A 21,409-nucleotide genomic window follows, 5' to 3' on the forward strand; every position below is an offset into this window, starting at 1 on the left:
GGGGCGTTGAGCAACCCTCTTTGCCTCCAGTTGTCGTGGCTTCGTGGGGCCAACCATTTTCGGCCAGGCTGAGAAATTTCTTATTGATGGGTCTGCTCATTTCCTGCATAGGAAGAAATCGGTGACATTTGGGTGGATACAGTTCCCAGCCAATCGCCCCGAGTTCCCTCGCCCACTGGGGAAAGAGGCAGAGCTTCCGCTAGTCTTTCATCTTCAAAGGAAATCAAGCTTCTAAAAAGCGGGCCCTGCCGAATTGGCCAATAGCTACTCCTTTTCTCCACTAGGGGAGCGTTCGCAAGGGGTGTGGGGAGGTGGCCAGCGCTTGCCAATCAGAGGAGGCCAGGGCTGTCCCCTAGCGGGCGGTGACCAATCGCCGGGGCCGGCCAGAGCGCGCTTCCTTAGTAGGTGGATGGTGGTCGGAGCGCCGACTCCCTTCTCGTCGTCGCCATTTTGAGCTGGTGACTGTGGCCGGCTGGGAGTAGGCGGCAGTGAGTTTCCCTGGGAGGGCAGCGCGCTTGGCGCTTCTCCCCTCCCCCCGATCTGCCTCCAGTCTCGGACTTGGTTGTTGCGCGCTCCGGCTCCGGCTGAGCTGGGAGAGTTGGAGGAGGTGGCGGCGGGCAGAGGTGATGTCTGGGAGCCCTCCCTTGACAGCCCGGGCCGAGAAGGTGAGCGTCGACGCTGGTCGTGGGGGCGGAGGTAAGGGGCCCGGGGCGGGGACGTAGAGGAGGCGCGAGGGCGGACTTCGGGTCGGGGGAGATGCGCGGAACGGAGGGGTTCGTGCAATGTCTCAACCCGGGAAGGTTTTTTTTTTTTTTTTTGGGTTTTTTTTTTTTTTTTTTTTTTTTGGTGTGAGCAAAGGCGCGTGCGCGACTGGGACATGGGATGGGTGCATGCGGGTTGGGGGAAGGGAGGGACGGATGGGAGTGGGCTACTGTGGATCACTGTGTCGGCTACATCGAAGTTTATCAGTGGGGAAGCGGTTGTCTGCGACTTTGAGTTTGTGCATAGGAGAGGGGATGCTGCTCTGTGTTACTCTGGTGTTTATCGGTCCATGGGGAAATGTTCTGTGGTTCTGGTCTCTATTCCTGGGGGATCGGAGGGGGGATGTGACTCTGGTCTTTACCCTTTGAGGGGGGGCGGTCTGTGACTCTGATCCTTATCCATGGGGCGGGGCTTGGGGGACGACTGTCTTTTGATTGACCCTAACCCACTTATTGGGTGGGAAGGGGCATGCAGGGAATGTGTGTGTGACTCATTGCCCCTTCTTTTGGGGAGTTTGTATCTGTGACACTGACGCTCATCCATGGAAAGGGGACCCACTGTGTAATTGTGGTCCTTACTGTGTGTTCCTTCTGTGATGTGGGCCCGTAGTTATTTGGGGCTCGTGTCTGTGACTGGCCCTTGGCTGTGGTGGATGTTACTGTGTGACTCTGGCCCCTTTGCCAGAGTCTCTTGAAGGTTTTTGTGCTCTCAGACGCCAGTGCCTCTGTGTGATTCTAACTCTTGCCCACCTGGGAGCAGGTAACTCGGGTTCCCTGTGGCTTGAGGAGGAAGAGAAAATTGGAGTGTGTTTGTCTGTGTATGTGTGTGCACGCGCATAGAGCAAAGGTGTGGCAGCAACCTAGTGTTGAGCAGGTGCTATTATTGCCTGGCTTTACCTGATTCTTATTCAGAGGATGGGGCCTGAAGATCTGGGATTCATCCTGACCTCTGGCTGGGTCACAGGGTTCTCAGGACTCCCTGAGTTCTCACCACAGCCCTGAGGGTTGGATGAAGTGGCTGCTGCTCCATCCCAATAGAAGAGCACAGTGGTTCAGAACAGCCTCCAAAAGGGCCCCTTTTGCCTCTGGAAAACGGGCTTGAGCCCTGGGGAGGGAACCACCTTAGGACCGGGCTGCACATAAGAGACAGGGCTCAGGGCTGAGCCAGTTGCTGTGTGAGGGCCAAGGCTGTGTTGGCCAGGAGCCCAGGGAGGTGGCAGCTGTCTCGTCGCCAAGTTCGCCCCTTCACACACCCCCCCAAGAGCCTTTCATGGTCTTTTGCTGCCTTATAGGGGACAGCCAGCAGCTTGTTGGGAGGATGAGATGGTCCCTTGGGGCCCGTGGAAGGAGCCTGGGGCCCCCATTGTTGTGAAGTCTTGTCTGATGTGCTGAATCTCAGGCAAGACTTTCAGCCCTGAGAGTCCCCTACCCCGACCCTGGGATGCAGCCCCAGGCTTGAATTTGTCTACCTGTCTTAGGTGGCAAAGCCCTGATCACACTGTGGGTGGCCCCGCCAGGTCTCTCTGCAAGATGCCCCCTGTCTGCTGAAGTCCTTGCTGTTTTCTAGGGCAGTGGGCTCTAGCCTTATGTTTGCGGGGAAAGGGAGGAGCAGGCCAAGTAGGGGCTACCTTCATACTGTGATGCACAGGAGTGCTGGGAGCTGAAAGACAATGTCCCTGGGCTAAGGGGCAGCGGAGAGCCTTGACAATAAGAGTTTCTCAAGGAGGCCCTCTCAGTCCCAACTGTTTTGACCCCTTTCTTCCCTCCACTCTCCCCAGAGTCCCTGCAGGAAGCATCACCCAGGCTGGCAGATCATGGTAGCAGCAGCAGGGGTGGCTGGGAAGTGAAACGGAGCCAGCGGCTGAGGAGGGGCCCCAGCAGCCCCCGAAGGCCCTATCAGGACATGGAGTATGAAAGACGGTGAGTTATCTGTTCTCAGCTTCCCAGACAGCCTAGGCTTGCGTCTATGTGAGAATTGATCCAAGAAGGTGCTAGGATGGGGCTTCTGGGTAGAGGAAACAGCATAGCAGATGATGGGTTTCTTTTCAGCAGACAGGTGTTTGGCACCTGTTGTGAGCCAGGACCTGTGCTAGGCTCTGATAGTGCAGTGATGAATGAGACATGAGATTGCATCCTTCTCAGTACTCAGGGTGTCACAGGGACGCTATGCAGTTAACGGGTGGGAGGTTGAGGTTGGGGCTATAGCCTGGGGTATGAGGGATGGGTGGGAATGGCACCATCAGAGTCAGGATTTGCCCGGGACCACTAGGGGACAAGCCAGGTCAGATAGTGGAAGACTCCAGGGACAGTATGGGCTACAGTTGGCATGATACTTGCTGGGAATGGATACTCTCAGACAGTTATTTCTTCAGCTCTGCTATGAACAAGGAATAGCTGGAACACTGGGTAAAATACAGAAATCCTGAGTAAAATTCAGTGATCCCTCGCCATCCAGGTGATTCCGAGGCAGGTGACCCAGCCATGACACTTGAAGATTGCCTAGAAAAGCAGACCTAACTCTCTCAGAAAGCCTCTATTAAGACTCAAGAGTCAATAGCTTTATAAAAAGAGAAAATAATTTTAAAAATGTTTTACGAAGTGTTTCTTCTACCACCACTCCTTTTAAAAATGTAGAATTGTAATATTTTGTTTTCTGAAAAGTAAGCCCAAATTTGAGATAAGGTCATCACCTAGTGTTATTCAGTCTTGGCTTTCATTAGAAATGTTTTTTGAAAGACATTTGATTTTGGACGGTATTCACTAGAAGTGCTCTGTGGCCATTTCTGAATTTGAGTAGCTGACATACATACTTTGTTCAAACTTTATTACCAAGTAAAACCATTGACTTTTAAAAGCCCTCAAGTGCAGAGGTTTGAGTTCATCATACTTTCCAGTTCAAGGTAGGTTTCTGTCATAGGTCAGCAAAAGGCTTCCTCTTGTCATGTTTATTTTTTCATTTTTATTCCCAATTCCCACCTCTGTGGGCAGCTGCTCTGTCGTGTTTGATATGTATCCTTCTATGATACATATCATAGAAAATGTATCATAGATTTATCATATAGATCATTTTCATATAAATGTATCGTATAGATACATGTATCATATAAATACATACATAAATGTATCATATAGATACATTTTCATAGAAAATGAAAATATGAAGTGTTGTTTTGAGTGACTGTGTTTTCAGTTGACACACATGGCATGGTGCCACAGTCTTCGTTTTGTTTCCTGAACTTTGTATTACTCAGAGTGGGAGGTTTTTTTTGTTTTTTGTTTTTTGTTTTGAGACAGGGTGTCTCTATGTTGCCCAGGCTGGTCTCAAACTCCTGGGCTCAGGCAATTCTCCTCCCTTGGCCTCCCAAAGTGCTGGGATTAAAGGCATGAGCCGCTGTAACTGGCCAACAGTGCTGTTTTTTTTGTTTGTTTGTTTTGTTTTGTTTTGTTTCTTTGTTTTGAGAAAGAGTTTCACTCTTGTTGCCCAGGCTGGAGTGCAATGGCGCAGTCTCGGCTGACCACAACCTCTGCCTCCCGGTTTCAAGCGATTCTCCTGCCTCAGCCTCCCACATAGCTGGGATTTCAGGCATGTGCCACCACGCCTGGCTAATTTTGTATTTTTAGTAGAGATGGGGTTTCTCCATGCTGGTCAGGCTGGTCTCGAACTCTCGACCTCAGGTGATCCTCCCATCTTGGCCTCCCAAAGTGCTGGGATTATGGGCATGAGCCACCACACCCGGCACAGTGCTGTATTTTTAACATCTGTCTGTATTGCCATGTATATGTTACTACTTTGTTTCTAATTGCTGGCAAGGGCATCATGGGGCATGTCTACTGAGTTTTACTTAATAATTCCCCCAAGAGTAGATGCCTGTTGTTAATTTTGATGTGCTAGCATCATTTTTTTTTTTTTTTTTTTTTGAGACGGAGTTTTGCTCTTGTTGCCCAGGCTGGAGTGCAATGGCGCAATCTCGGCTCACCACAACCTCCACCTCCCAGGTTCAAGCAATTCTCCTGCCTCAGCCTCCCGAGTAGCTGGGATTACAGGCATGCGCCACCACGCCCAGCTAATTTTTTGTATTTTTAGTAGAGATGGGGTTTCTCCATGTTGGTCAGGCTGGTCTCGAACTCCTGACCTCAGGTGATCCACCCGCCTCGGCCTCCCAAACTGTTGGGATTACAGGCGTGAGCCACCGTGCCCAGCCCAACGTCACCTTTTTTGCTTTATCTGTTAATGTATAGTGTTTTTTGTTTGTTTGTTTGTTTGTTTTGAGATGAGTCTCGCTCTGTCACCCATGCTGGAGTGCAGTGGCACGATCTCGGCTCACTGCAAACTTCGCCTCCCGGGTTCACACCATTCTCCTGCCTCAGCCTCCCAAGTAGCTGGTGCTACAGGTGCCCGCCACCACACCTGGCTAATTTTTTGTATTTTTAGTAGAGATGGGGTTTCACTGTGTTAGCCAGGATGGTCTCGATCTCCTGACCTGGTGATCCGCCCGCCTTGGCCTCCCAAAATGCTAGGATTACAGGTGTGAGCCACTGCGCCCAGCCTAATGTAGTTTTTACCTTTTGCATTCATATCTTTAATCCATCTAGATTCCACTCTTGAATATGGCATACGGTAGGCTCCGGTTTTATTTTCTTCCATATAGTAGGCAGTTTTTCCAGTACCACCTCCTAAATAGTCCATTCTTTCTTTATTGATCTGTGGTACCTCATCTGATTTCAGGTTCCCTCATGTACATAGATCCGTCTTGAGTGATGTGATTTGTTCCATTGGTCTATTTGCACATTCTTGTGCCAGCACCTTACTGTTTTTATTATTATGGCTTTATAGAATATCTTAGTAGCTCCTTTGCACTTATTTTTCAAAGCTGGTTTAATCATTTATGGGGCTTTATTATATATCAAAAGTTATCAAAGTCCCTCAAAAACAAGAATTTTGATCGATGTTACACTGAACTTCTCTATTAATTTGGGGAAAATTATCTTTGTAAGTAGTCATCTCATCTAAGACCTGTGTAGAGAATATTTTGAAATTTATGTAAAGAGCATAAAAAGCTTTCATTTTCATAAATGGAAATACAGGTCTTATGTATTCTTTGTTAAAGTAATCCCTAGGTACTTCAGTCACTTTCATTATCTTTTTTTTTTTTCTTGAGACTTGGTCTTGCTCTGTCACCCAGGCTGGAGTGCAGTGGCGACCTCCACAGGCTCAAGTGATCTTCCTACCTCAGCCTTCCAAGTAGCTAGGACTACAGGCACGCACCACCACGCCCAGCTAATTTTTTGTAGAGACGGAGTTTCACCATGTTGTCCAGGCTGATCTTGAACTCCTGAGCTCCAGCAATCCACCCACCTTGGCCTCCCAAAGTTCTGGGATTACAGGCCATTATCTTATTTTTTAAAAAATATTTTTCATGCTGGTATTTGCTGGGGTAGAGGAAAGCTGTTGATTTCTGTAAGTTGCCCCTGCTGTATGCCCTTATTATTTCTAATACTTCATTGTTGATTCTGATGTTCTTTCTAAGTAGTTGGTCATATTGTATGCAAATCTATCCTGTCACTTATTTATTTTTCTTCATTTATAGTATTGTCCAGGACTTTTAGTACCATATTAAATAGTATAAGTGATACTGGGTACACAAATTAAGATTTACTTTGGCTGGTTGTGGCAGAAAGTCCAAAGGATAATGGCTTAGACAAGATAGTTTACTTTTCTTTCCCATAAAGGCAGTCTGCAGAAGAGCAATTAATCTAGGGCTGACAGGCAGCCCCTTCTGTGTAGCCATCCTCAGCACATGGCAGTTGAGACAGTAGGAAGAAGGGAGAGGAATAAAAGGGAATGTGTCTAAAGTTTCTCCATTAAGTATGGTGCATGCAGTAAGTTTTTAGAATGTATCCTTTAATAAATCAAGAAAATTATCTAATCTTCGTTTGCTAAGATTGACCATAAATAAGTATTGAACTTCAAAATCCTGTGCTTTTTTTCTCCCTTTGTCCATTAATTTCATAAATTGTGGCCTGGCATGGTGGATCACAGCACCTTGGGAGGCCAAGGTGGTTGGATCACTTGAGGCCAGGAGTTCAAGACCAGCCTGGCCAACATGGTGAAACCTCATTTCTACTAAAAATACAAAAATCAGCCAGGCGTGGTGAAGCATGCCTGTAATCCCAGCTACTGGGGAGACTGAGACATGAGAATCGCTTGAACCTGGGAGGTGGAAATTGCAATAAGCTGAGATCGTGCCACTGCACTCCATCCTGGGCAACAGAGTGAGACTCCATATCAAAAAAATAAATAAAAATTTTGTAAATTGCATTAAATTATATCCTTGGCATTCTTGAGCCCCACTTGATCATGGTATGTATGTATATGTTTATGACTTCTTACTTTGAAAATATCTCAAATTTACAGAAAGGTTGCAAGAAAAAGTATAATGAATTCCCATATATCCTCTACTCAGAATTACTTGTTTTAAGTATTTTGCCACATTTGCTCTATCACTCTATATCTTTTTTTTTTTTTTTTTTTTTGAGACGGAATCACTCTGTAACCCAGGCTGGAGTAGTGCGATGGCCTGATCTTGGCTCACTGCAACCTCCGCCTCCCGTGTTCAAGCAATTCTCCTGCCTCAGCCTTCCAAGTAGCTGGGATTACACGCGCCTGCCACTACGCCTGGCTGATTTTTGTATTTTTATTAGAAACGAGGTTTCACCATGTTGGTCAGGTTGGTCTCAAACTCCTGACCTCAGGTGATCCACCTGCCTCAGCTTCCCAAAGTGCTGGAATTACAGGCGCGAGCTACCGTGCCTGGCCCACCCTATAGCTCTATATCTTTACATAGACACACACACACACACACACACACGTTTTTTTTAATCGTTTGAGTTGGTGGCAGACATGACTTTTCTTTTTGAGTCAGAGTTTCACTCTTGTTGCCCAGGCTGGAGTGCAATGGTGCAATCTCGGCCCACTGCAACCTCTTCCTCCTGCATTCAAGCGATTCTCCTGCCTCAGTCTCCCAAGTAGCTGGGATTACAGGCATGCGTCACCACACCCAGCTAATTTTGTATTTTTAGTAGAGACAGGATTTTTCCATGTTGATCAGGCTGGTTTCAAACTCCCGACCTCAGGTGATCCGCCCATCTCGGCCTCCCAAAGTGCTGGGATTACAGGCATGAGCCACCACATCCAGCCTGACATGACCTTTTAAGTCTGGCAGCATGTACGTCCTAAGAACAAAGGTGTTCTCTTCCATAACCACAATATACTTATCAATATCAGGAAATTAAACAATTATATAGTACTTTTATTCTATATAAAGCCCATATTCAGATGTTATCACTCTTCTCAATAATGTCCTTTATAATGGTTTTCCCCAATCCAGGATCCAGTCCAAGATCACATATTGCATTGAGCTCCTTGTCTCCTTTAATCTGAAACAGTTATTCTATCTTTGTCTTTTATGACCTTGTCATTTTTTTTTTTTTCCTGAACCTATGGATTATATTGAAAGCATGTTTTAAAGTTAGTTGTTTTATAGAATGTTTCTCAGTTTGGATTTTTCTGATGCTTACTCATGAGTTTTTGGCAGAAATGTTATTTAAGTGATTTATGTATATTTTTAAAACCTTGTTAGATTTTATTAGCCATTGTATCATCTAGGATATCTACACCTGTATTTATCAGTGAGGTAGTCCAATATTTTTATTTTCAGTATTTATCTGGCATTGGAATCAAGGTAGCCTCATTACATGAATTGGGCAGCCTTTGTTATTCTCTCTTTATTGGAGAAACTTGTATAAGAATTATCTGTACCTTGAAAAACTTGGTAGGACTCACCTTTAAAAGCATCTGGAGGCTGGGCGCAGTGGGCCGAGGCAGTTGGATCACTTGAACCCAGGAATTCGAGACGATCCTGGGCAACATGGCGAAACTCTGTCTCTACAAAAAATACAAAAATTAGCTGGGCGTGGTGGCAGGTGCCTATAGTTCTAACTACTCAGGAGGCTGAGGCAGGAGGATTACCTGAGTCTGGGAGGTTGAGACTGTGGTAAGCCATGATCATGCCACTGCACTCCAGCCTCAGTGACAGAGTGACACCCTGTCTCAAAAAATAATAAAATAAAAGCATCTGGAGCTTGTTTTTGATTACCATTTCATCTCTTCTGCCAATTTTAGCATTTTATATTTTCTAGAAATATACTCATTTTGTGAAGATCCTCATATATGATGATTCAGTCCAGCATCCTAGAAATGCTTTATAAAAGGGGTATGCCTTTGGAAGGTGTTTGTTCAGAGTGCTCTGGTGGCCAATTAAAAATATTCCTTTCTATCCAAATATGTTCCCTTCCTGAGTTTAGATAGCAAGAGTTCAATACCTGAATTTATTTGGTTTGGATATTGGATGTCAAGAGAGTTCAGGATAATTTCATCTGAAAATTTATAAATTTATTCATATCTGTTCAGTTCTTGATTTTTTTTCCTTTTTTTTTTTTTTTTTTGTTTGTTTGTTTGTTTTTGTTTGTGGAGATAGTCTCACTCTGTCTTCCAGGCTGGAGTTCAGTGGTGCGATCTTGGCTCACTGCAACCTCTGCTTTCCAGGCTCAGGGGATTCTTGTGCCTCAGCTTCCTGAGTAGCAAGGATTACAGGCGCGTGCCACCACACCCGGGTAATTTTTGTATTTTAGTAGAGACGGGGTTTCACCATGTTTGCCAGACTGGTCTCGAACTCCGTACCTCAGGTGATCCACTCGCTTCAGCCTCCGAAAGTGCTGGGATTACAGGTGTGAGCCACCATGCTGGCCCAGTTCTTGAATTTTGATGACTACAGTTCAAATTGATTGTATCAAGAACCTTATAACTACTCATACCACTGACAGTGATTTCTTCTCTAGGCATTTACGGTAGGGAAACAATTTGGAGCCAGGTGTGGTGGCTCACGCCTGTAATCCCAGCACTTTGGGAGGCCGAGGCGGGTGAATCACGAGGTCAGGAGTTTGAGACCAGCCTGGCCAACATGATGAAACCCCATCTCTACTAAAAATACAAAAAATTAGCTGGGTGTGGTGGCAGGCACCTGTAATCCCAGCTACTCGGGAGGCTGAGGAAGGACAATCGCTTGAACCCAGGAGGTGGAAGTTGCAGTGAGCCAAGATCACGCCACTGCACTCCAGCCCGGAGGACAGTGCGAGACTCCCTCTCAAAAAAAAAAAAAAAAAAAAAAAAGAGTTTGGGTTCCAAGCTGAGTTCGTGGGGACAGGGACTTCATTTTGTTCACAGCAGTATCCCCATTACCTAGAACAGTACTTATCGTATAGCCAATGTTAGGTTAATATTTGTTGAATGAATGCATGAACAAATAATTGTTTAAAAAAATGGAAGTCAACCAAAATGTTTGAAAACATGTTTAATGGATATTTGCCCCATTTGTTACTTATCTTTATGGTGTTTTCCATAGTTTAGTGTGAAATTTCAAGCATGTAGCAAAGTTTAAAGAATTTTACAATGGGCCTGGTGCGGTGGCTCATGCCTGTAATCCCAGCACTTTGGGAGGCTGAGGTGGGCAGATCACGAGGTCAGGAGATCAAGACCATCCTGGCTAACACAGTGAAACCCCATCTCTACTAAAAATACAAAAAAATTAGCCGGGTGTGGTGGCGGGCGCCTGTAGTCCCAGCTACTTGGGAGGCTGAGGCAGGAGAATGTCATGAACCCGGGTGGCGAAGCTTGCAGTGAGCCGAGATCGCCACTGCACTCCAGCCTGGGCGACAGAGCGAGACTCCATCTCAAAAAAAAAAAAAAAAAAAAAAGAAGAATTTTACAATGAACACCATATATACCCATCCACTAGATTCTTTTTTTTTTCTTCTTTCTTTCTTTTTTTTTTTTTTGAGATGGAGTTTTGCTCTTGTTGCCTAGGCTGGAGTGCAATGACACAATCTCAGCTCACCGCAACCTCTGCCTCCTGGGTTCAAGTGATTCTCCTGCCTCAGCCTCCCGAGTAGCTAGGATTACAGGCACGCGCCACCACACCTGGCTAATTTTGTATTTTTAGTAGAGACGGCGTTTCTCCATGTTGCTCAGGCTGGTCTCAAACTCCCGACCTCAGGTGATCTGCCTGCCTCGGCCTCCCAAAGTGCTCGGATTATAGGCGTGAGCCACCGTGCCCAGCCCACTAGATTCTACTATTAACGTTTTACCATACTTGCTTTATTACATATTTACTTCTAAGTTTCTCGTATTTTTTACACTCTATAGAGATTTATAATTTTTACAAAGCCAGATTTATTCATTTTCCTTTTATGACTGCTGGGATTTGTCTTGCTGAGGAAGGCCTTCCCCACTCTTAAGGTGATACATTTTTTTCTTATGTTTTCTAATATTTGTTTTCTTTTTTTAAAAGTTCAACTTTTATTATAGATTAAAGGATACACATACAGTTTTTTTTTTTAACTCAGTGAAGAAGTCTGCACAGCAGGAATCATGTGGGATGGGATGGCCCTTTTTCCTAACGCTGGACCACTTGATGTTCTCTTCCATCTTCCCCCAACCCTCATTTAGATCATGACATCAGAAAATCAGGTTAAAGTTAGGAAAAAGAAGAATCAGATCATTGGGGATTCTTAGTAGTAGCATCGCCATTGGGAGCTGCTAGCCCAGCGGGTATTCCCCATGCCACCCCTCTGGATCTTGGCTCCATGGGTACTGGGAGGAGGCCTTGTTGGCCAGGGAGGCCACGCTGTGCTGCTAGAAGCTGGGCGACATACTGGTGGTGCAGCAGAGTCTCGGGTGCGGCAGCTTGGAGGTACTACCCACATAGGCGTTGGCCTTCCAGGGTGCATCCTGGCCCATCATGCTGCTGCAGCAGCTGTGGCTGGTGCTACATGTCTGCTTGCCTGCTAGGCTGCTCGCCGGCTTGGCCAGGAGCTTGCTGTGCCTCAGTGGGGCCACATCCCCTATGGCTGCTGTGGCTGTGCTCTGGTCTTGGAAAATGGTGGCGATGTGGTTCCAGAGGTCTGTGAAGAACCTGCTCACACCCTCGTAGGCTGGGAAGGCGTTGATGTCGATGACGGCATGCTGCCCCATCTGGTTGTTGATGATGATGTCGGTGCCGAACAGCAATACTCCCAGTGCCTGCCGCAGGGCCCGGGGGAGTTCCCAGATGACCTCTTTGCTCGGCTGCTCTTGAACAGACCAGACCCCTCGATCTTGTCCAGCTCCATCAGGACCAATGACGACTCCGGCTTTGACACGCTGTGGCTATTGAGGAAGATGGATTCATGGTCACATTGTGTCCGCGGAGAATTTCTTGAGCAAGGGCCTCTGGTCCACGGTGTAGGACTTGCTGACCACGAACACCTTGTACAGAACGGTGTTGTGGTTGATGAAATTCTAGACCACACAGGGTGGCTGTATGCCATTCAGGCCCTCCTGATTGAATACAGTAGACATCTCGTGAGAGTTGGTGCCGTGAGCCACTCTAGTTTTGCACATGAACGGGAAAGCCAGGCCGTTCTTCTCCAGCAGCCACATGGTGTCATCCCCGCACAGGCTTGTGACCTCCATGAAGGGCAGCAAGCAGATCCTGCCGCCTTCCATGTAGATCTCAATCTTCCAGATGAGTTTGCAGGACTTGGAGCGGTCGAGCAGGGTTCTGATGGCAGGGAAGGAGTCCAGGACGATGGTTTCAGGGTGGGCATCGATGTAGTCCTGAAACCTGTGCACCAGCTCCAGGGACTGGCTGTCATTCTGGTCGGCTTCAAGGATGACATCAGTCAACTTGTGAATGATGATGTCCAGGGGTCCCTGCTCCTCGATTGGCCGGCTGAGGTTCAGCTGCATGATTTTTTTTTTTTTTTTTTGAGATCAGTCTCACTCAGTCGCCCAGGCTGAAGTGCAGTGGTGTGATCTCGGCTCATTGCAACCTCTGCCCCCCGGGTTCAAGCGATTCTCCTCCCTCAGCCTCCCGAGTAGCTAGGATTACAGGCACTTGCCACTACGGCTAGTTTTTGTATTTTTAGTAGAGACAGAGTTTCACCATGTTGGCAAGGCTGGTCTTGAACTCTCGACCTCAGGTGATCCACCCGCCTCGGCCTCCCAAAGTGCTGGGATTACAGGCGTGAGCCACCGCGCCCGGCCTCAGCTGCACCACTTCTATCCCTCACTTCCTGCACACCTCCGCTAAAGCCTGGAAATTGAGCTTCTTGATTTTCTTCTCATGCAGCCAGTAGCCAACTCTCTTCCCTTTCATAAAGGTCTATATCTTCCTCCTCGGGCAAGGAGCCTGGGTCCTGAGGAAATCGCCCATAGGCTGAGTCTGTTGGCCAGTGAGCGCTGGGAGCGTGCGGGCACCCCCTGGTGGCAGGGGTGTGGAAAGGGCTCGGGGTGCGGGGTTAGGGCCGCCTGGTGTCACGGTCTCCACAACCCCCCCACCCCTGGCCACCCAGCTGGAGCTCACGGCCCACATACAGGTTGTTGTTCTTTTTTTCATACGCAGTTTCACTCTGTCGCCCAGGCTGGAGTACAGTGGTGCGATCGGCTCACTGTAACCTCCGCCTCCCTGGTTCAAGCAATTCTCGTGCCTCAGCCTGCCCAGTAGCTGGGACTGTAGGTGTGCACCACCATGCCCAGCTAATTTTGGTATTTTTTAGTAGAGACGAGGTTTCACCATGTTGCCCAGGCTGGTCTCAAACTCCTGACCTCAGTGATCTGCCCCCCTCGGCCTCCCAAAGTGCTAGGATTACAGGCATGGGCCACCGCACCTGGCCCGTACAGGTTTTTTACATGGGTAAATTGCGTGACACTGAAGCTTGAGGCCCCGTTGATCCCATCACCCAAGCAGTAAGCTTAGTTCCCGACAGATGCCCCCCTTCAGCCCATGCCCCCCTTCCCACCTTCCCGGTCTAGTGATCCCCAATGTCTGATATTCCAATATTTACATTCATGTACATTCAACATTTAACTCCCATTTATAAGTGAGAACATGCAGTACTTGGTTTTCTGTTTTCGTGGCAGGTGGCTTAGGATAACAGCCTCCAGCTCCATCTATATGGCTGTGAAGGACATGATTTTGTCTTTTTTATGGCTGCATAGTATTCCATGGTGTATATGTACCACATTTTTCTTTATCCTGTCCACTATTGATGGGCATTCAGGCTGATTCCATGTCCTTGCTATTGTGAATAGTGCTGCAGTGGCCAGGCCCCATGGCCCATGCCAGTAATCCCATCACTTTGAGAGGCCGAGGTGGGCAGATCACCTGAGGTCGGGAGTTCAAGACCAGCCTGACCAACATGGAGAAACGCCATCTCTACTAAAAATAAAAAATTAGCCAGGCGTGGTGGCACGTGCCTGTAATCACAGCTACTCGGGAGGCTGAGGCAGGAGAATCTCTTGAACCAGGAGGTGGAGGTTGCGGTGAGCCGAGATTGCACCATTGCACTCCAGCCTGGGCAACAAGAGCGAAACTCTGTCTCAAAAAAAAAAAAAAAAGTGCCACTTTGAACATGGGTGCATGTGATAGAATAAATTATTTTCCTTTGGGTATATACCCAGTAGCAGGATTACTGGGTCGAATAGCCAAAGCAATCCTAAGCAAAAAGCACAAAGCCAGAGGCATCACATTGTCCAACTTCAAACTATACTATAAGGCTACAGTGATCAAAATAGCATGGTCCTGGTGCAAAAACAGACACATAAACCAGTGGAACAGAGTAGAGAACACAGAAATAAACCCGCACACAGAACCATCTGATCTTTGACAAAATCAACAAAAGTAAGCAAGGGGGAAAGGACTCCCTGTTCAATAAGTGCTGGGATAGGTGGCTAGCCATATTCAGAAGAATGAAACCGGACCCTTACCTCTCACCATATACAAAAATTAAGATGTAAGACCTCAGACTATAAAAATCCTAGAAGGCCAGGCGCGGTGGCTCATGCCTGTAATCCCAGCACTTTGGGAGGCCGAGGCAGGCGGATCACCTGAGGTCGAGAGTTCGAGACGAGCCTGACCAACATGGAGAAACCCCATCTCTACTAAAAATACAGAATTAGCCAGGCATGGTGGCGCATGCCTATAATCCCAGCTACTTGGGAGGCTGAGGCAGGAGAATCACTTGAACCTGAGAGGTAGAGGTTGCAGTGAGCCAAGATTGCGCCATTGCACTCCAGCCTGGGCAACAAGAGTGAAACTCTGCCTCAAAAAAAAAGAAAAAAAATCCTAGAAGAAAACCTAGGAAATGCCCTCCTCGATACAGGGTTTGGCAAAGAATTTATGGCTAAGTCCCCAAAAGCAATTGCAACAAAACCAAAAATTGACAATTTGGACCTAATTAAACAGCTTCTGCACAGCAAAAGAAACTACCAACAGAGTAAATGGACAGCCTACAGAATAGGAGAAAATGTTCATAAGCTACACATCTGACAAAGGTCTAATTTCCAGAATCTACAAGGAAATTAAATCAATAAGCAAAAAGCAAAATTTCCAATTAAAAAATGGGCAAAGGACATGAACAGATACTTCTCAAAAGATAACATACAAGTGGCCAACAAATGAAAAAATGCTCATCATCACTAATCATCAGAGAAATGCAAATCAAAACCACAAGGAGACACCGTCTCATGCCAGTCAGATGGCAATTATTAAAAAGTAAAGTGAGGCTGCAAAGAAAAGAATGCTTATATACTGTTGGTGGGAATGCAAACTAGTTTGGTCATGGGAGAAAGCAGTTTCGAGATTTTTTTTTGGAGAGAGAGATTTCTTTAATATTTTTATGGTTTCTATTTGGGAATTTAAGTTTTCACCCATCCATAATTTATTTGGCGTAAGAAGTGAGGTAAACTTTGTTTTCTTAGTGGGCAACACTTTTCTGTGAAGGATCAGATAGTAAATATTTTTGGCATTGCATTGCAGGACTGTCTCTGTTGCAACTAAACTGAAAGCAGTCACGGACAATTTATGAATGAATGAATATAGCTGTGTTCCAGTAAAACTTTATTTAATTAATTTTTTCTTTGAAACAAGGTCTTGCTGTGTTGCCCTGGCTGGCTGGAGTGCAGTGGCGCGATCAGAGCTCACTGCAGCCTCTGTCTCCCTGGCTCAAGGGATCCTCCCACCTCAGCCTCACACACAGCTAATTTCTTTCTTTCTTTTTTTCTTTTTCCAGTAGAGACGAGGTCTGACTACTGTGTTACCCAGGCTGGGTCTGGAACTCAAGGGTTACTCCTGCCTTGGCCTTCCAAAGTGTTGGGATTACAGATGTGAGCCACTACATCTGGCCTCCACTAAAACTTTATTTAAGGAGACTGGATTTGGTCCACTGGCTATAGTTTGCTGATTCCTAGGCCAGATAGTTATTGTAACTATTATTTATTGACTAATTTGTTTTCCCCTTGTTAGTTTGAAATATAACCTTTGGCTTATACTGAATTTCCAAGTGTGTTTTTGTATGCTGTAGATTCTATTCTATTTCACTGATCTGTCTATTCATGTTTTAATTAATTTACCTTTATAATGTTTTAATATTTGCTAGAGTTCCTCTCAACTCATTAGTTTTTTTTTTTTTTTTTTTTTTAGTGAGAGAGAGAGAGAGAGGGTCTGGCTTTGTCGCCCAGGTGCAGTGGCGCGATCATGGCTCACTGCATCCTTGACCTCCTGGCCTCAAGTGATTCTCCTGCCTCAGCCTCCCAAGTAGCTGGGGATACAAACACGCACCACCACGCCTAACTACTTTTTGTATTTCTTTGTAGAGATGAGGTTTTGCCATGTCACCCAGGCTGGTCTTGAACTCCCGGGCTCGAGCGATCTGTCCACCTCATCCTCCCAAAGTGCTGGGATTAGGGGCATGAGCCACTGCTCCTGGCTTATCCTTTGTTTTTTGTTTTTGTTTGTTTGTTTTGAGACGGAGTCTCACTCTGTTGCCAGGCTGTAGTGCAGTGGCGCAATCTCGGCTCACTGCAATCTTCGCTCCCTGGGTTCATGAGATTCTCCTGCCTCAGCCTCCTGAGTAGCTGGGATTACAGGCACGCGTTACCACACCCAGCTAATTTTTGTATTTTTAGTAGAGACGGGGTTTCACCATGTTGGCCAGGCTGGTCTCCATCTCCTGATCTCGTGATCCTCCTGCCTTGGCCTCCCACAGTGCTGGGATTACAGGCATGAGCCACTGCGCCCAGCCTATCCTTTGTTTTTTAAAACAATGCTACAGTAACTTTTTTGTACATGTGCAAGTATGTGTATACTTTAAATTCCCAGAAGTAGAACTGTGGGTCAAAGGGTATATAGATTTTTAGTTTTGTCAGCTATTGCCAAATTCTCCTCCATAAGGATTATTCCATTTTTAACTCCTACCAGCAATAGAAAGTACCTGTTTTCCATACAGTCTTGCTGTTTGTTTTCAAACATTGGACTGTTGTAAATCTGTTAGATTAAAAATGTTCTATCAAATCTTCCTTACTAGTGATTATTGTATAGTACAATACTATATTATTTAATAGTTATCATAAATAATAATTTTAATATAACTCCAAGTAATGTAGATACTCCCTCCTCTAGGAGGTAGAGCTTAATTACCCTCCTTTTGACTGTGGGCTGGTCTTAGAGACTCACCTCTAAAGAATAGAGTATGGAGGCCGGGTGTGGTGGCTCACGCCTGTAATCCCAGCACTTTGGGAGGGCGAGGGGGGCGGATCGTGAGGTCAGGAGATCGAGACCAGCCTGGCCAACATGATGAAACCCCGTCTCTACTAAAAATGCAAAAATTAGCTGGGGGTGGTGGCAGGTGCCTGTAATCCCAGCTACTTGGGAGGCTAAGGCAGGAGAATTGCTTGAACCCGGGTGGAGGTTGCAATGAGCTGAGATGGCGCCACCGCACTCCAGCCTGGCAACAGAGCGAGACTCCATCTCAAAAAAAAAAAAAAAAATAGAGTATGGAGAGAGAAATAGAGAAATTTTACAGGGAAGAAACCTGGCAGACAGCACCTTAACTAGGTGATCATGGTTAACATCACCAGAGATAAGTCATGTTGTTATCATGTACTCTTCTGTGATATGATCAGAAGGGCATTTCACTATCTCACTTCTGTTGTATGCTTCTCCAAAAAAAAAAAAAAATCCATAATCTTAGGTCTAATCATGAGAACACATCAAACAAAACCAGTTAAAGGGCATTCTACAAAATACGTGGCCAGTGCTCTTCAAAACTGTTAAGGTCATTAAAAACAAACAAGGACAGACTGATAAACCTTCACAGGCCAGAGGAGACTGAGGGAACATGACAACTACATGTAATGTAATATTTAGGATTAAATCTTGGATCAGAAAAAGGATATTAGCGAGAAAATTGGTGGAATCCTAATATAATCTGTAGTTTAGTTAATTCCTTAGTTTTGACAAATGTGCCTTAGTTTTGTTAATATTAGGGGAAGCTGGGTGAAGGGTATACAGGGATTCTTTGAACTTTTCTGTAAATGTAAAATTATTTCAAAATAAGAAGTTTGACTTCATCAAAATTAGAAACTTTTGTTTATTTTTGTTGGTTTTATAGCGATGAGTTTTCGGTATGTTGCCCAGGCTGGTCTCAAACTCTTGGGTTCATGTGATCCGCCCGTCTTGGCCTCCCAAAGTGCTGGAATTACACGTGTGAGCCCACCACGCCTGGCTACGATTAGAAACTTTTGGAAGTCTCTCTGAACCTATTCTGGTTCAGAGACTGCTGGTAACAACAACAAAAGATTAGAAACTTTTTTTTTTGAGACGTAGTCTCACTCTGCTGCCCAGGCTGGAGTGCAGTGGCGCGATCTCGGCTCACTGCAAGCTCCGCCTCCCAGGTTCACGCCATTGTCCTGCCTCAGCCTCCCAAGTAGCTGGGACTACAGGCGCCTGCCACCACGCCTGGCTAATTTTTTTTTTTTTTTTTTTTTTGAGACGGAGTCTCGCTCTGTCGCCCAGGCTGGAGTGCAGTGGCGCGATCTCTGCTCACTGCAAGCTCCACCTCCCGGATTCACGCCATTCTCCTGCCTCAGCCTCCTGAGTAGCTGGGACTGCAGGCGCCCGCCACCACGCCCGGCTAATTTTTTGTATTTTTTAGTAGAGACGGGGTTTCACCGTGTTAGCCAGGATGGTCTCGATCTCCTGACCTTGTGATCTGCCCGCCTTGGCCTCCCAAAGTGCTGGGATTACAGGCATGAGTCACTGTGCCTGGCCGATTAGAAACTTTTATACTTCCAAAGACACTATCAAGAAAGTGAAAAGACAACCCACAATGGGAAAACATATTTGTAAATAATATATCTGGTAAGGGATTAACATCCAGAATATATGAACTCTTACAACAACAAAATTATCCAATTTAAAAATGGGCAAAGGATTCATGACCAGCTTGACTTAACATGGTGAAACCCCTGTCTCTACTAAAAATACAAAACATCAGCCAGGTGTGGTGGCAGGCGCCTGTAATCACTGCTACTCGGGAGGCTGAACCTGGGAGGCAGAGGTTGCAGTGAGCTGAGATCATGCCACTGCCCTCCAGCCTGGGTGACAGAGTTGTACTCCATCTCAAAAAAAAAAAAAAAAAATTGGCAAAAGGACTTGAATAGACATTTCTCCAAGAAAGATATACAAGTGGCCAGTAAGCACATGAAAAGATGCAAAATAACAAGTGTTGGTGAGGATGCGGGGAAATTGGAACCCTTGTGCAACACTGGTAGGAATGTAAAATGGTACAGCTGCTGTGGAAAACAGTTTGGCGGTTCCAGAAAAAGTTAAACACAGGATTACCATGTGATCCAGCAATTCCACTCCTAGATATATACCCAAAAGAATTGAAAGCAATAATTCAAACAGATACTTGGACACCAATATTCATAGCAGCGTTATTCACAATGTTCAAAATAACCAAGGGGTGGAAACAACCCAAGTGTGCACGAACAGATGAATGAACAAAATATGCATACTACAATAGAAGAGTATTATTCCACCATAAAAAGGAAGGAAATTCTAACATACTGCCTTGTGGATGAACCTTGAAAACATGCCAGGTGAAATAAGCTAGACACATAGGGACAAATATATGATTCCACTACTATGAAGTACCTAGAATAGGCAAATTCATTGAGACAGAAAGTAGAATAGAGGCTGTGGGGTGGGGTGAGAATTGTTTAATGGGTACAAAGGTTTTGTTTGGGATGATGAAAAATTCCTGGAAAAGGTGATGGTTGCATAACATTGTTAGTATACTTAATGCCACTGAATTAGGTAATTAAGAATGGTTGGCTGGGCGCGGTGGCTCATACCTGTAATCCCAGCACTTTGGGAGGCCGAGACGGGCGGATCACCTGAGGTAGGGAGTTCGAGAGCAGCCTGACCAACTTGGAGAAACCCTATCTCTACTAAAAGTACAAAATTAGCCGGGAGTGGTGGTGCATGTCTGTAATCCCAGCTACTCGGGAGGCTGAGGCAGGAGAATCACTTGAACCCGGGAGGCAGAGGTTACAGTGAGCCAAGATTGCGCCATTGGACTCCAGCCTGGGCAACAAGAGTGAAACTTGTCTCAAAAGAAAAAAAAAAAAAAAGAGGCTGGGTGCGGTGGCTCACACCTGTAATCCCAGCACTTTGGGAGGCCGAGGCAGGCGGATCACCTGAAGTCAGAAGTTCGAGACTGGCCTGGCCAACATGGTGAAACTCCATCTCTACTAAAAATACAAAAATTAGCCAGGCATGGTGGCACACACCTGTAGTCCCAGCTACTTGGGAGGTTGAGGCACAAGAATTGCTTGAGGCCCGGCCCAGTGGCTCACGCCTGTAATCCCAGCATTTTGGGAGACCAAGGTGGGCAGATCACGAGGTCAGGAGTTCGAGACCAGCCTGGCCAGCATAGTGAAACCCCGTCTCTACTAAAAATACAAAAATTATCCAGGCGTGGCTGCGTGCATCTATAGTCCTAACTACTCGGGAGACTGAGGCAGGAGAATCGCTTGAACCCAGGAGGCGGAGGCTGCAGTGAGCCGAGATTGTGCCACTGCACTCCAGCCTGGGTGACAGAGCGAGACTCCGTCTCAAAAAAAAAAAAGAATCGCTTGAACCTGGGAGGCAGAGGTTGCAGCGAGCCAAGATTGCACCACTGCACTCCAGCCTGGATGACAGAGCGAGACTCCATCTCAAAATTTAAAAAAAAGGATGGTTAAATGGTAAATGTATATTTTACCACAATACAAAGTGATCTAGAAAAAATATACAAAAATTAAAATTTTAAGTTTATTTTAGGCCATGTGCAGTGGCTCCCGTCTGTAATCTCAGCACTTTGGGAGGCTGAGGCAACAGGCTCACTTTAGTCCAAAAGTTCAGGATCAGGCTGGGCAACATAGTGAGGTCCTGTATCTACAAAAAATTTGAAAATTAGCTGGATGTGGTGGTGCATTCCTGTAGTCCCAGCTGGTTGGGGCTGAGATGGGAAGATTGCTTAAGCCCAGGAGGTGGAGGCTACAGTAAGCTATGATTGCACCACTGCACTCAGCCTGGGCAACAGACTGAGACCTTGTCTCAAGTAAAATAAAATTTGTTTTGAAACAGTCTATCCAATGTAGTTTTAATTCTCATCTTTCTCTCTCTCTTTTTTTTTTTTCTTGAGATGGAGTCTCGCTCTGTCAC

General features: G+C 46.1%; 1 protein-coding gene and 1 pseudogene across 8 annotated transcripts in view; one reads left to right on the plus strand and one right to left on the minus strand.

Moving 5' to 3' along the window:
• Positions 1–209: 209 nt before the first annotated feature.
• Positions 210–21,409, plus strand: part of RBM10 (RNA binding motif protein 10) — a 41,431-nt gene continuing 20,231 nt past the window's right edge. For 3 of the 8 annotated variants that reach the window (XM_016942696.3, XM_016942700.2, XM_016942701.2), the window contains exons 1-2: positions 564–696; positions 2,540–2,681. In XM_016942696.3, coding sequence (XP_016798185.1) covers positions 627–696; positions 2,540–2,681 — 212 coding nt within the window. In that variant the 5' untranslated portion in view covers positions 564–626. Of the gene's footprint in view, positions 697–2,539; positions 2,682–21,409 lie in introns of all 8 variants that reach the window. The other 5 variants (XM_063804118.1, XM_063804119.1, XM_063804117.1 and 2 more) reach the window with 4 other exon arrangements.
• LOC107970929 (inositol-tetrakisphosphate 1-kinase-like) lies at positions 11,505–12,606 on the minus strand (annotated as a pseudogene).

The sequence above is a fragment of the Pan troglodytes genome, chromosome X (assembly GCF_028858775.2).
Source record: "Pan troglodytes isolate AG18354 chromosome X, NHGRI_mPanTro3-v2.0_pri, whole genome shotgun sequence".
Taxonomy (NCBI): domain Eukaryota; kingdom Metazoa; phylum Chordata; class Mammalia; order Primates; family Hominidae; genus Pan; species Pan troglodytes.